The 14,641-nt window shown below is 32.2% G+C and overlaps 2 protein-coding genes across 3 annotated transcripts; one reads left to right on the top strand and one right to left on the bottom strand.

Moving 5' to 3' along the window:
* Positions 1 to 107: 107 nt before the first annotated feature.
* LOC147910651 (uncharacterized) lies at positions 108 to 1,885 on the top strand. Its single transcript, XM_087416738.1, has one exon. It carries the CDS (start codon positions 386 to 388, stop codon positions 857 to 859), a length of 474 nt encoding a protein of 157 aa, XP_087272864.1. The 5' UTR covers positions 108 to 385; the 3' UTR covers positions 860 to 1,885.
* Positions 1,475 to 14,273, bottom strand: LOC105150998 (protein tudor). 2 transcript variants are annotated; one of them, XM_087416736.1, is made up of 13 exons: positions 14,071 to 14,273; positions 13,777 to 14,003; positions 12,794 to 13,488; positions 10,912 to 11,943; positions 10,432 to 10,830; positions 9,359 to 9,915; positions 9,211 to 9,272; positions 8,187 to 9,104; positions 7,642 to 8,050; positions 7,331 to 7,518; positions 6,515 to 6,676; positions 6,122 to 6,276; positions 1,475 to 6,043 (listed from the first exon to the last, which is right to left on the bottom strand). In XM_087416736.1, exons 3-13 carry the CDS (start codon positions 13,414 to 13,416, stop codon positions 2,602 to 2,604), a joined length of 7,947 nt encoding a protein of 2,648 aa, XP_087272862.1. In that variant the 5' UTR covers positions 13,417 to 13,488; positions 13,777 to 14,003; positions 14,071 to 14,273; the 3' UTR covers positions 1,475 to 2,601. The 2 variants fall into 2 exon arrangements, with proteins under 2 accessions (XP_087272862.1, XP_087272863.1); XM_087416737.1 differs by lacking the exon at positions 6,515 to 6,676.
* Between the last annotated feature and the right edge of the window lie 368 nt (positions 14,274 to 14,641).

The following is a 14,641-nucleotide window of genomic DNA, read 5'->3' as shown; positions in this document are numbered from 1 at the left end:
TTTTTAGCATAAAATTGTTTCAGTTGTTTTATTTTAATTTTAACAATAAACGATTTAAGTCAATTGAAGAGATATATATCGATTATATAAATCTTCAGCAATATGATTAATTATTATGATTATTATTATTAATTATTTTATTATTATTATTATTATTATTAATTATTTATTATTATTTTTCACTAATGAAATTTCTCAACTGTTTCATTTTGACAACAAATGATAAAAATAATTGAGATCATGATGTAAGAAAACTTCTTACATCATGAAATTTACTAAAATATTGAAAGTACATTTATAATATATTATGATAAGTAATCTCTTAATTGGTATAAATGATTCCTTATAAAGTACTTTTTTAATCTATCATCGATTGAAAGGCAATATGAGAAAGGTGCCGAGTAAACGTAGTCTCCCAAAATTGTCACGCTCGCGGCTGCCACAGAAACCATATGGATTCTGTTGCGAAGAGAAGGATCAGGATCCTGAGAAACGCTATGATATGCGAAAGCCGCCGTTTACGTCATCCTTGGTGAACGTCGTTCTAGGCAGCGGTGGACCAGGAGTGAAATTTCGCGTACAGGACATCGGTCCGCCACCGTATACCATTCAACGCAAAATTCTCGAGACTAAAGATAGAGCTTATCTAGGACGATGCAGAAGATGCCGGAGTCCCCTACGATGGTTCCTAGAGGACGAAATCGCACTCGCGCGCGAATTCCTCGCTAAGGAGAAACGTGACAATTACAATGCAACTGTCAAAAGGAATTTAATGATCGCTAAACGAAAGGGTGACTTCAAAATACGAAGCAAATTGATTAAATCTAAAATTTTTGTCACGTATTTTAACAATGATTGAATTATATTTTTATATATATTATATTTTTTTAATATTAGGTGTAGTAAAAAGAAATCCATTATTTTTCCAATAGATGGCTTTAATAATCTGTATCTCGTCTACGCGTGATACAGATTACTAAAGCCATCGGAAAAATAATGGATTTCTTTTTACTACACCTAATATAATGTATTGCATCTATTAATATGAAATTTTTAAAAGTAAAAATGTATATTTATATGCTATATTATATATGTATAATTAATATTTTTTTTACATATGTTACATATAATTATTATTGATATCATTAATAATTAAATATACTTAGTGATACTAATTATATATAATTGAAGAAATATTTTGTATTTGTACATAATTGAAAATCATTAATCAGAGTTCTTTAAATTAATAAAGCCAGAGCATGCAGTCGTAAAAAAAGGAATTTGAAGATTGACTTCTGAAATTACCAGAACAATTCGAGAAATAATTTGTATGTTCTTCGAAGAAAAATCCACTATATACTACAGCGCTGTAACAAAATATTTTACAAAGATAAAAATAAAAATGAATGATGAAATTTCATGTATTTGTAAATTACAAATTATATAAATGCGGATAATTATAAAACGCGGCAGAATATCTTGAAATGTTTATTAGAAAAATATATTTTAGTAGAATACAATTACAATTTATACAGATTACAGCTTTGCTTGTCATCTACTATATCATAATGTTATACATATTAATAAAGAACTGTAGGCAGAAATAAAGGAATTGCAATACATGGCATAGGATGTAAAATGAAGTTACAATTCACATTTGATTTAGTATTTATGTATACATAGTTTCAATATATAGGAAAATGTACACAACATAATAACGACACAAAAAGCAGCTTTTCTTTTTCTTACAATGCTCAAAGAAACTTCAAATTGCATCACGTTTAAATACTATTGTTGCGTTTTATATGTTGCGTAATTATAATGTTATAAAAATAATTTGTAAATGTTATTTTTTTAAAGAATGCATTTCATGGAAAAAAAATAACTGCATAAATATTTCATTTCTTAAGAAATGGCATTAAAAATTGCTCCAAATATTTGATTATATATAGTTGCCAAACATGTATGTCAAAGAAATAATACTTTAGTTTGTTTATTATATTGATAAAAAAAATTGAATATATAATTGTAATAATGTTGTTTGAACAAAGACAAATTTAGTTATCTCAAATTGAAAGCAAAAACTGGAAAGATATTGTTTTAATTGGATGATAATTTTAAAAAATCATGAACATTAATTATCATTCAAGATAAAACAATAATTATCATTCAAGATAGAACAATAATCATCATTCAAGATAGAATAGCAATTATTATTCGATATTATAAACGAGTTAATTAGCATCAGATATAAAAACGTAATTCAGTTATTGATTAAGTAAAATCTTTGGTTGTATAATTTGGTGTGACGTATATCATAGTAGCAACGTGTAGTAAATTTATAAGAAACACGGCATATTTGTGTCGTTTATAAAAAGGAGAAAAAATTAAACTTTTGCCATACGTTATGTACAGCTTTTTTACTAAATATGCATTACATACTTATGTAAACATAATAAGAAAAATACAACAAATAAAAGTGATCTTTTAGAAAACCTATGTTATACAAATTCTTATACTGTAAGTTTATACGTACGTACATAATGCGTAAGTACATATAAATTTGCAATACGTATCCGCTATGTTATAAAATTATACCATCTATTTAGGAATGTTGTCCTCTAAGGAGATACTGAGTACCTCGTCAGTTTCGTTTGTGTCGAGGACTGATTGTACATAGGGATTCACGACAGCGGTTACAATTTTCTCCGAATGTGATATTTTTGGTGTCAAAGAACATTTTGCTTCTGTTTTGCTTTCATTTAACTTAGATGACTCGCCTTCGGAAACACAAAGTATATCCTCTGACTGTTTTTCTGAATGACTATGTTGCATAATTGGCTCAGTCTTAATTATGGGCGATTCCGCTGTACAAGATAATCCCGAGGAAGAATCTGCGTGACTCGTATCTGTGTTCTCAGAATGACTTTCCAAACTATTGTTTATACTTTCAGGAATGGTTTCGTTTTTTGTTGGATTTTGCCTTTGAATCTGTTCGAGATTGATTTGTTCTTTTGGCAAGCGTGATACCATTTCTAAAATTTCGGATTTTGAAGATTCGTTTGCATCAGATTCCATCTTAATGCATATTTCTTGTTCCACATTCTGAACTTGACTAGTATGAAGTTGCGTGTCCTGAGGCTGTGCTTCAGTCGTTACAGATAAAACTTTGTTCGATTCCAAATTCTCAATGTCTCTTCTTGTATTTAATAAATTTGCATCATCGATTTTCTGTGATTCTAAATCGTCAGTGGCATTTTTTATCATATTTTCAATTATTTCGTCAATGCTAAGTTCTTTTACATTGGACGAGGATGTCAAATATGGTTCGATAGAAGTAATTGCATTAGAAATCGTTTCATTTCTAACCGTGACATCTAAACCCTTCTCCATTACGACTGCGCTGATAATATCTTTCAACATTGAGGAAGTACATTCAACTGCTGTAATTTCAGAACTGTCATCTATGTTCTTTTTAATTTCGCTAAAGTTTGCAATTTGCTGGTCTTCGCATTTCTCATCTATATCAGAGTTAGTCAATTCATTAGATGCTACTTCATTAATTTCAAGCTTTTTCATTTGATTTATACATTCCACATCATCCGTTTGATTTAATACTGTTTCTTTATCATTTATTAATTGATATTCATGTGACATTGTTTCTTGTATTTCCATATCGATATTATTTTCAGCAATATTTTCATCATCTGTTTCGATTATTTCTATAACTTCTGGAATATTTTCGCATTCAGATAAAAGATCAATAACATTTGTTCCGTTTAGGCATAATCGAACGTGCATCGGATCGTCCTCGTCGAGACTTTCAAACTGGAACATCGTGGCTCCTTCAGCAGCGAGTTCCTTAAATTTGTCGCAAGCTTTTTCACTCCATTCAACAATGTTGTTTGGTTTTTCCAGCGCGCATAGTTTCGATAAGATTGGAATATTCACGATATCCTCCGGCAGCACTCGCAATTCCTCCGTAACCGCAGAGTTGCCGTAATCCATGTACAGGACCTCCGTACCCTCTTCACAATGCCTGACTATCTTTGCTCTATACCAATAACCATCCTCGGGATATCGAGCTGCACAGACCATGCCCACATCGAGGTTGTTCAACGTGAGAAAACTTTCCGCATCTCGTAAACGATCCGACATTACCTCCAGTTCGCTTATACTGCTTTCGGCTTGAATCCAGAACTCGTTTGGACAGTTGATATGACTGACCATCACATTCGGCGAATTCTCTTCACCGAGCGGTGGCAATCTCTCCTCTATAACTGGCAAATTCTGTTCGCACATATTACCAAGAATATCAGCGACATTTTGACCGTCTAGGGTTAGTTTCACCAATGATGTTTCTTGGTCTTTCAGAACGTCTAGGAGGAAAATTGTCGCGCCGTCTGCGGCCAATTTGACGAATTTTTCACGTGCCTGCTCAGACCATTCCGCGACTTGCGATGGCAATTCCAAGCAGCACTTTCGCGACAAAGGCGGTATACTCGCTAAGTCTTCTGGAATGGTACGAATTTCGGTGGATATTGCAGAATTTCCGTAATCGATGTATATGACTTGCGTGCCGTTATCGTCATGAGAGACAATGCGCGCTCTGTACCACTGTTCGTCCTCAGGATACTTGGCGACACACAGCAAACCTTCTTTCCTTTCTTCAATCTTCGAGAACATATCGGCGACCATGAATCTATCCACCATCACTTCTAAATCGGCAACTGATTTTTCTTCCTGAACCCAAAACTCACTCGGTGAATTAATGTGGCACACGAAGGCTGAGTGCGGATCCAATTCAAGATCGACTATCTCATTTACGAGTTCCTGCTCGATATTAATTATGATTGCATGTTTCTCTTCGACTAATGTCTCGCTAACGCTCTTGTTGTCTATGAACAGTTCTACGCGCTTAGGCATAGTATCTGCTACTATCAGAGCTTGAAGACTCTCCACTGATGTTACTATGTTCTGGAATCTCTCGCAAGTCGATTCGCTCCAATCCTCTGTATCTACAGGAATAACATCAAGTCTGCATTTAAATGCGAATATTTCTAAGTTCTTCCAGTCGTCTGGTATCTGTCGAATGTTACTCGCCTTGTTATCTATGACATCAGTATTACCATAGTCTATGAACCGGACAGTTGTGATATCTTCATCTGCATCTAATACCTCCGCGCGATACCAGAGATCATCAATCGTATAAACGGCAACACACAAAGTGCCTTCTTCCGGTATACCGTCTATCGTCAAAAAATTGGAAACTTCTAGCTGAAGTTGTTGTTGTTTTTCATTAAGAGCTGTAATCTTATCCATATACTGTAACCAGAACTGACTTGGAGAATCCACATGAGATACACATACGTCGAATCTGCCAGGTGTTGTTTCGTGTATCTGAGATGCTAGTTGAGGTGCTGATTCAAATGTTTGTTCTATTTCTACTAAATTCAACGAACGGAATTTATCGCTGAGTTTTTCTCCGTTTTCAGTTAAATCGACGACCCATTTTTTGTGCACGTTATAAAATGTAGCCACAAAATCTTTACTCATCAAATGAGTTTGCAATATATCTTTCTGTTCAGCCTCAGTGCCAGTAAGAGATATGGACAACGATACATTTATACCTAATTGGGGGGGTTCATAAAATTGCGGTTCCAAAACCATGAGTGAGTCTAGGGCAACTTTCTCCGAATTGCCGTAGTCAATATAATTTATATAGGCCGTCGTTTCGGTAAGACTAATGATTTTCCCTCTGTACCATTGGCCGTCGTCTGAATATTTCGTCGCGCATAATAAATGAATTTCTGGTTTAAGATTTTGTCCAGAACTAGCATAATATTGTTGAAGATCTCTCGCTAGTTTAGTCTCAAGATCCACATCCAAATATCGTTGCAACCAGATGTTAGTAGGATGATCCGCATATGATACAAAGACATTGTGAGTTGAACTTAAAATGGGCATTGCACATACGGGTGGTATTTTCTCTTCGGTATTAATTATCCCATTACCGAATAGATCGTACAATTTTACGATAAGTCTATATAAATAAAAGATGTTAATATCCATTAACCAAAAACTTGTTTGTATATTTATAATTACAGCAAAATTTACAAACCTGCTATTATTGACTTCTTCCACATAAATTAATATTTCTGTGCCTTCAAGTTCTTTCAATTGTTTATCTGCATTGGGCGATGCTGTTACATTTTGTAGAGAACATTCTAATGCTTGGTTTTGCATGGTTGCGAGCTCTCCAGGTAGAGCCAAAGCCTGGATCGTTATTGTCACATTAATAATAGAAATTGAAATGAATATTAAAATTATAAATTTATTTATTCATAGTATATAATTATAGTATATAGTTATAATTTCTACCAGATTCAATATGTCATAAGCTTATACTGCGACATGATGTATGGTATTAACTTGCTTGATGGAATCAATACTTGTAGTTTTTATAAATATCTTATAATTTATTTTATAAATATCTGTCTCTATGAAAACTCACATTATCCAAAATTTCATCGTACATCCCGGTATCAATGAGTTTTACATCAAACCCGTTGGACCGTGTACAGTTAATCACTACAGCTCGCCTCCATGTTCCATTTGTATTGACTAAACAACCCGCGCCAAGACATAATTCGCGGGTTGATAATCGCGGCATCACCTGACATTATCGTAACTTTTCTTTATCAATAAAATTCGCTTAGGTTCATGCGATCGATCGTTAGGTTGAGAAGATATAAGCTATTTCGATGTTAAATTATTGTTATTTTTAGGAAATTTGAATATTATGATGAAAAATTTTTAAGGATATTATGTTACGGTTGATTTTTAATTATGTAGCTGTTAATACCATACATCGTGCAATGATATTCAAGACATTTTATATCATGGGACTGGAATTAAATATTATTAAAATTTTAGAAAGGTACGATTCGATTCATTCATAAATGTCGGGCTGTCATAAATTGTTACATGATTAATCAGATTCATGGTGTTAGTCAATTTTTGTATGTTACAAAATATTAAATTTTTATATACATGAAATATTTTCTTTTCCATCACCGTAATAAATTACATTTAAGAATCATAAAGTTCAAGAAATAATTTCAAATTTGTTCAATCGTTTAGGAAATTGAAAAAATTTGTTAAATATATTTTGCTTGTTACTAAATAATAACAAATAATGGACAAATACTATAGCTTGTTTTAAGACAAGCTGTTAGTTCACGTTTGTTAAAAAATGGAAAGATACTTTTCTAGTTTTCTATTTTATGAATGATATGTGTGACAGAATATGATTCACTTGTACCAATACCTTTGTATCTTTATCAGTCATATATTGATCGACAATGTTTTCACATTTTATAGCAGATGGAAGCTGAACATAAAACTGTGCTGTGCTTTCTACATTAGAAATTCTCATTTTGAGAGTTTGACCACCCAAGAGACTTATGTCTACTCTTTCTACATCATTGAACTCTTTTTCTTTTATGTTAGATATTTCTGCAATTAAAATATAAAAAATATATTGATGATTTTTTATATAATGTAACATTTATTATAAAATACAACCTCTTATAATGTAATGCGCATTGAAATATAAATGGATTTTGAAATAATTCTTACCACTAACTGTTTCAATTTTTATAGAGACAGCAAGATTTTGTTGTATTAACATACTACCCACATCTTGTCCATTACGATTTAATGAAATTACATATAGATCGTCACTAAAACTATGGAATGTGCATTCATATTTGTCAGCGTTAAAGCATGCATCGAGCGCGTTATTATCCATTCCGGACCAATTCGAATTATTAGGTCCAATATCTTTTAAGGAACAAAGCACTGCTAATTTAGGCAGCTGCATGAATTTTTTCTCAACAGGATAAATATTACGTCGATCAACGCTTGCGCAATTTCCAAAATCTATATACCGAACTACGTATGTATCCATTAAAGTATCAATATTCACAACTTCCGCTCGATAGAAAGCTTTATCTTCAGAAAATATAGCTATGACTGCTGAACCAATCTAAAAAAAAAAAGCAACAGTTTTATCTTTATTTATTCGATTATAGTACTACTTTTCACAAATATATATGAATCTGTTCTTAGAATAAAAACAATAAAACTGTGAAGTAGACTAAATATATAAGAACAGAAATTACCTCCAATTTATATGTTACAAATTTACTATTACTAGTATAAGTTTTTTGAATCTCGCTCATCATTGTTTTAAATTCTGTTTCTTTAGATAATATTTGACAATATAACTTATTAGGATTAATAAACCATGTCACGATTATATCATGTTTAGATTCAGGCTCATATAAAGTTGTTTGCCATTTTGAGTCAGGAGAAGCATACTTTGTAACCATTCTGTTTTCTGTTACAGTTTTAAATGCTTTTTTATTTGTTGCAGTTTGTTTCGCTTTTGTTAAATCTGCGATTGTGCAAAACTCTTCATTTATATACTTAATATTCGATACATCATCAACAACTTCATGTAACAGTACTTTATACATTTCGTTTTCTTCAAAAACAAATTCCGCCTGTAAAGATTTCCCGTCAGTCTTCTCCAAGAAAATCGCATGTTGCTCTTCCTCATTGCCTGTATTTGTCAATCCGAGCAATTTACAATGTACCGCTTGCATTGGTAGTTTTAGAAATTCTTCTAAAATGACTTTGATGTTCATAAAGTTGACTAATTCGGTATTTCCATAATCAACAAATTCCACAGTCGCGCTGTTCTCTTCTACAGATTTGATTACCGCTCTGTACCATTTAAGATCCTCTGAGTATTGAGCAATACAATATATACCGCTTTGTATCTCGGAAGCTTGCATTGTATCTCCACCATTCTCATAAATTGCAGCTATACGTTCCATAACAGAATTTAGTTCTAAGCACTCAGGACTTAACTGAACAAAAAAATCCAACGGACTATTAAGAAACACAAGTTCGCAATTCTTCACGGAACCAAGAGTAATATCAATTTTCATGAGTTGCGATTTTTTGCTAGCAGTAATATTGTCCTGTAGTCTATTGTTTAGATTATTTTTTTTCCGTGATTCACACTCAGTTGTCTGTAAATAATATAAATGCGCATGTGATATTTTATAAATATTGAAAGCTATCAAACATACATTTCATGATATTTTATAATTTAATTATAATTAATTTTGTTTCTACCTGATTATACGTAACGTCACTTGTATTATTTTCTTTCCTGAATTTATTATTACTGTCATCACCTATATTCAATAAAATATATCGTAAAATCACCTTTTTATATTATACATTAAACATCAAAAACACAAATACATATTTATAAAAATACCATTAAATTTATCGTTTCTGTAATTAGCCTTATAAGATGGCTTTTTGTCATTCCAATTTGAAGTTTGCCACCTGTCCGATGCTCCACCATTGCGATTTCCTCCTCGGTTATCGTTAAAATCATTACGTTTAAAACCACTTTTCCCTCGTCTATCATTATCTTTGGACGAAGTATCTGAATCTTTATCGCTATTTTTATCAGAATTGTAACGGTTGTATCTCCTTTCATTACCAGAGAATCTATTTCCATTATCGCGAGAGGTTCCTCTATTAAATGAATCTCTGTTAAATGAATTTCCATCACTCTCGTCGTGTTTGTTATATGATTTCTCTCTATCAAATCTATTGTTCGTTAGTTTATCTCTAATAAATCGATCGTTCTGTGAACTGTCACGATAGGAATAAGTGCCGCTTCTTTCACGTCGATTATCATATTGTTTTTCTTGAGACGATTCATCTCTCCAATTACTTGATTTATTGTCTTGGAAAGGCTTAGCGTTTTGATTGCGATTCCAAGAATCCATGTTACTTCTTTTATTATATTTGTCTTTATCTTCACTGTAAAAAAAATGCAGCTGTATTAAAATAATTTTCTTTAAACATGTAAAAAAAAACTATCTCACAAAACTATGACAGTTAAAAAATTATCAATTATATTAAATATTTATTTATAAAGAGAATTGACAAGTCATTAAAAATTAAAGCAAAATTTAACGCAATATAAAAATTATATAAAAGAGATTGTATCATAAAATGCCAATATTTTTTAATATAATGGAATACAAGTATTTTATAGCTTAAATCAAACATAATTTTATATCATTATAAAGTATACATATGTTAAAGTATACATTATTTTTCTAGATTTTCATATGAGATTTGCATATAAATGTATCTTATTCAATAATTTTATGAAGTTTGTGAATAATAATAAATATATTATTATTCGTGATAATTAACGTTGTAACGCAATTCCTGGTGAAAAATGTTTGTTTTAATTTTAATATCATGTTCATTGAATATATTTAATTTTAATATCAATATCGTTTCAAATTAAGGATTACGATTTATTACCTTTCATTTTTTACAGAATGCTGAACTTCTTCATTTCGCGAACTTGTAGAATTTTCAGTTTTATCGCAGAATAAATTGTTTAATAATTGAGGATGAACACTTCTCATTGTATCAAATTCAAATAAATCAACTAATAGGCCATTGGGTTGTGCAGCAACTACTTTCATATAAAAACGTTTCTCAAGTGTCAATCTTTCAAAATGATTGGAGACTTCCTGATCTAATGAAAGCACCTCATAACCATTCAACGCACACTGTATAGCTTGTGCAGGCAATTTTGTTACTAAGTCATCATGAATTACACGAAGAGATATTACAGATACTATCTCTTCGTTTCCATAATCAACATATACTACTTTGACTTTGTCTCCAACAATGCCAAGAATTTGTGCACGATACCTAGAACAAAAAAAAATACATGGAAGTCATTATCAACTCAGAAAACAATAGTAGAGAACATTGTGCCATTTCAAAACATACCATTGTGAATCATATAGAGCTGCACAGGGTTGTCCTGCTTTCAGTTGTGCTATATTTAAGGTAGATGCAGTTTTAGCATATTGCGTCAAGCCAGCCATTATTGACTCGAGAGATTTTACTCCACTGTCAAGTTGCACAAAGAATTTTTTACACGATTCTACGTACGAAACGTATATAACTTCCTGGAAATCTTTTGTTAATCGTCTTAATTGTGGATACGAATATGTTATCGGTACTATTGCAGCTGGTTCTGGGAATGCTTTCTTCAACAGATCCTTTACATTGACACCATTATCGTACAAGTCGCCATACTGAATCAACGGTGGTCCTTCTGGTGGACGGACATGTAAAATAAGTAATCTTCTATACACTAGTTCCTTAAAATACTCTTTCATCTTCTGTGTGATAATTAATTCTTTTAAGCCGCTTAAGGTAAATCGAATAGAGAGCACCTTGGGATTAATATATTCAGGTGGCAATTGAAAAATGTCTGTATATGGTAAAACTTCTGTATGGCCAAAATCGACGTAATAGAGTTTACATTTATGTTCCATAACAGACATTACAACCGCCCGACATAGTACTCTCTCTCCCCCAGGATCCTTGTAGCGTCCCAAGCAAACTGATCCTGGTAATGGTGGTTCTTGCAATGGTTTTTTCGGGTGATTGTTTATTTCAGTCATAAGACAAGTCAGTACATCTCTCGCATTTTCAACTTGTATAGAAAATTTTTGCGGGCCGTCTTCTACGTGCGATATGAACACATCATGACGTGAACCCACCTCTAATACTCGTGATTTAAAAACGAGCGCTTCTTGAATGGGTGGTGGCGGCGGATGTTGCAGTATCGGTTGAGCAATATGTTTAGGTTGATTTACATTAGGAGAAAAAGTCTTGTGATACATCCCTTGTACATTGGCATTATGATTTGGATTTTGCATCATTGGCATAGCTGCAAAATTATTCACATTGCCCTTATTTTGTTGTTGATATGATATTTGTTGCATTCGTAATTGCGGTGTATGTTTTGGTCTAAATAATGAAGAATGATAAATTATTCAACAGTATAAAAAGAAAGTAGTCTTTTATTTTCTGTCGGCCAAATCTTTTATTTTCTGTGAAATTTTCATCAATAACCTGAGTTTTAGGTGTTAATCATAGTCAGTTCTTGTATTTAAGACCATCTTAAGATATCATAAGACAATTAGATTCACACACATATTAGCATCTCAAAACATTACTTGAAACTGTCTTAAAATAAGAACTGACTAAATAGCCTTTGAATTTTAGTGCAGATTTTTATATTAATTTTATAGATTGTATAGAAATCTAAAAAAAATCTTGCATACTTGTGGAAGTTTTTTGCTATCGTAGAAATCAGATTGTATATTTACCTTTTTTTTTTGTAGATTCAAATTTATTAGAAACGAAATTTAAGCCAATAAGAATAAATCAAAAATTTCTATTTTCAATCAAAACAGATCTTAGTATTTGATGTTCTCATATGTAAAGCAAATATTTTTTAATTAAATTGAAAAATGTATTTGCAAATTTACATATGAATATTCTGAAGCAAAGTGCCTTTCCATACCGACGCTCGATGCTCATTTTTGGCATCAAAATAAATCACACGGTAGAAATTGATGAATATCAATTTTGATCATGTGATCTATTTTGATGCTGAAAATAAATGTTCAGCATGAAAAGACATCTTTAAGATCTAGTTTGACTCAAAATAGAAATCTTTTCTTTATTTGATTTATGTATTAGAATTCATAATTAAAATATCGAGTATCTTCGAAGTTCAACTTGGCTGGCAGAAGATTAAAAATATATCTCCTTTTTTATTAAACCTAAAAAAATTAATTATAAAAAGTTATACCTAAACATATCTTGCAAAGTGGCTGGTAAAGCCATACGTTCTTTGACCAACAACTCGCTGAAATCTTCATTGTTGTACCACAGTTTTATTAGGTAATGATTATTCATCATTTGAACCAATACTCTATATTCATTGTAACATATACTCTTTTTAATTGACTCAATCGTTCTATTATCCCAAACGCCATTTACAGGCAATACATTAAGCAATGTAAATTCAGTTGCCATCACTGGATAAGCTTGTAGAGGTTCTGCTCCACGTATATTGTCCAAGAGATGAATATCGTTCAGTGATATAGCCTCCATGTTGCCGTAGTCAATAAACTGTACGACAATCATGCCATCAGGACGTATACTGACTATTTTTGCTCGATAGTAACCTTCGGTCTGAAATTTAGCACAGCATAATGATCCAACCATCAACCTATTAGTTTTAGATGGGCAGCCATATCCTTGATTAAACTGTTCTATCAGAGGAAATATATACTGCTCGATGGCAATTGCTGTCTGTCTGTCCATCTGGGCCCATATCTTCAGGTATATGTCGTCAGGTTCCACATGAGTGATATAAACGACGAGTTCAGAAGTCGATTGCTGGCTCATGTTAGCTCGCTCTGGCAACATTTTTGTAGGTCGAATAACTTCTTATCCGTGTCAGTCTTCTGGATTGTATTTCTTGCTTCTATTTAGAGACTCCTGCAATATCGATATAGGCATAGTTAGTCCACAAGAAACAATACAATCTCCTTCATTCGCAATGTGGAGGGATGAATGTTTCGATACCGCGATTATTAAATTACGTCTCTTGCTGATTATACAGGCGCAATCTATATGAATCTACACAGCTAAAAGATCATGCAAAAGACAATGTGGCAATCGAATATTCTTGTTTCGATTCGAACTGACAAAATCTCGAATCGGCAACTCGACGCGAATTCGCCATTCGTTGGTTCATCGTTTCTAGCTCGTACATTTCAACGTTACCTATCACGTTGTTTTCATGTCTTCCAAATGAAATTCATGAGCACGTTCCACTTCATTCAGTTTCTGCTTCTTTCCCTCTTCTACCCGCTTTCACTACCGAGACTCGAGAACCGGGCGATACAATTACCGAAACAATCGTGCCCTTGCTGTCGACCCTTTCAGTGAACGAATGAAAAACCGTGGTGTTTACAACGCACACTCCAATCAACAATGCGGACACGTAACTTCTAACAGGAGAAAAAAAAAAATTCGCAAACGAACGGGATATGAAGCGCTCGAATGTTGTACAGTTACCTGAAATTCAATGCAGCTCTCGCATCGCTCTTTTTCAATCTATTTCATCATCAATGATATAAATCCGTTATTTCAAGCTATGAAAACGCGTTCTTCGAAAAATTAACCACTTTTGGCGCTTATTCTTTGTTTTAATATGGACAATCTACGAATGGATTTTTCTTACGTCATCGTAAGTGTCAAGAGGGCGCTTCAAATTCAAACGATTCGACAATCAATATCGAATATATATAATTATCATATATATATATCTATATATATATATATATATCTATATATATCTATATATATATATATCTATATATACATATATAGATATAAAATATATTTAAAACATATATATGAATTATTGAAGATACATTTGATTTTTTGTAAATGAACTGTAAATAAAAAATATTGACGATTTATTGTTATATTGACTGTTTACCATGTAACTTTCGCAATTATTGCAATTTGTTAATGTCGTTTTCTCTCTCTCTCTCTCTCTCTCTCTCTCTCTCTGCACAAGTTAATTTTAAATATAGTTACTCACACAGGAATACAAATTGCAATAAATGTGAAAGTTTACAAT

The sequence above is a fragment of the Acromyrmex echinatior genome, chromosome 2, assembly GCF_024713525.1.
Source record: "Acromyrmex echinatior isolate Ae372 chromosome 2, ASM2471352v2, whole genome shotgun sequence".
NCBI lineage: Eukaryota > Metazoa > Arthropoda > Insecta > Hymenoptera > Formicidae > Acromyrmex > Acromyrmex echinatior.
Note: the sequence above shows the minus strand (reverse complement) of the source record. Positions and strands in the feature narration are given on the sequence as shown.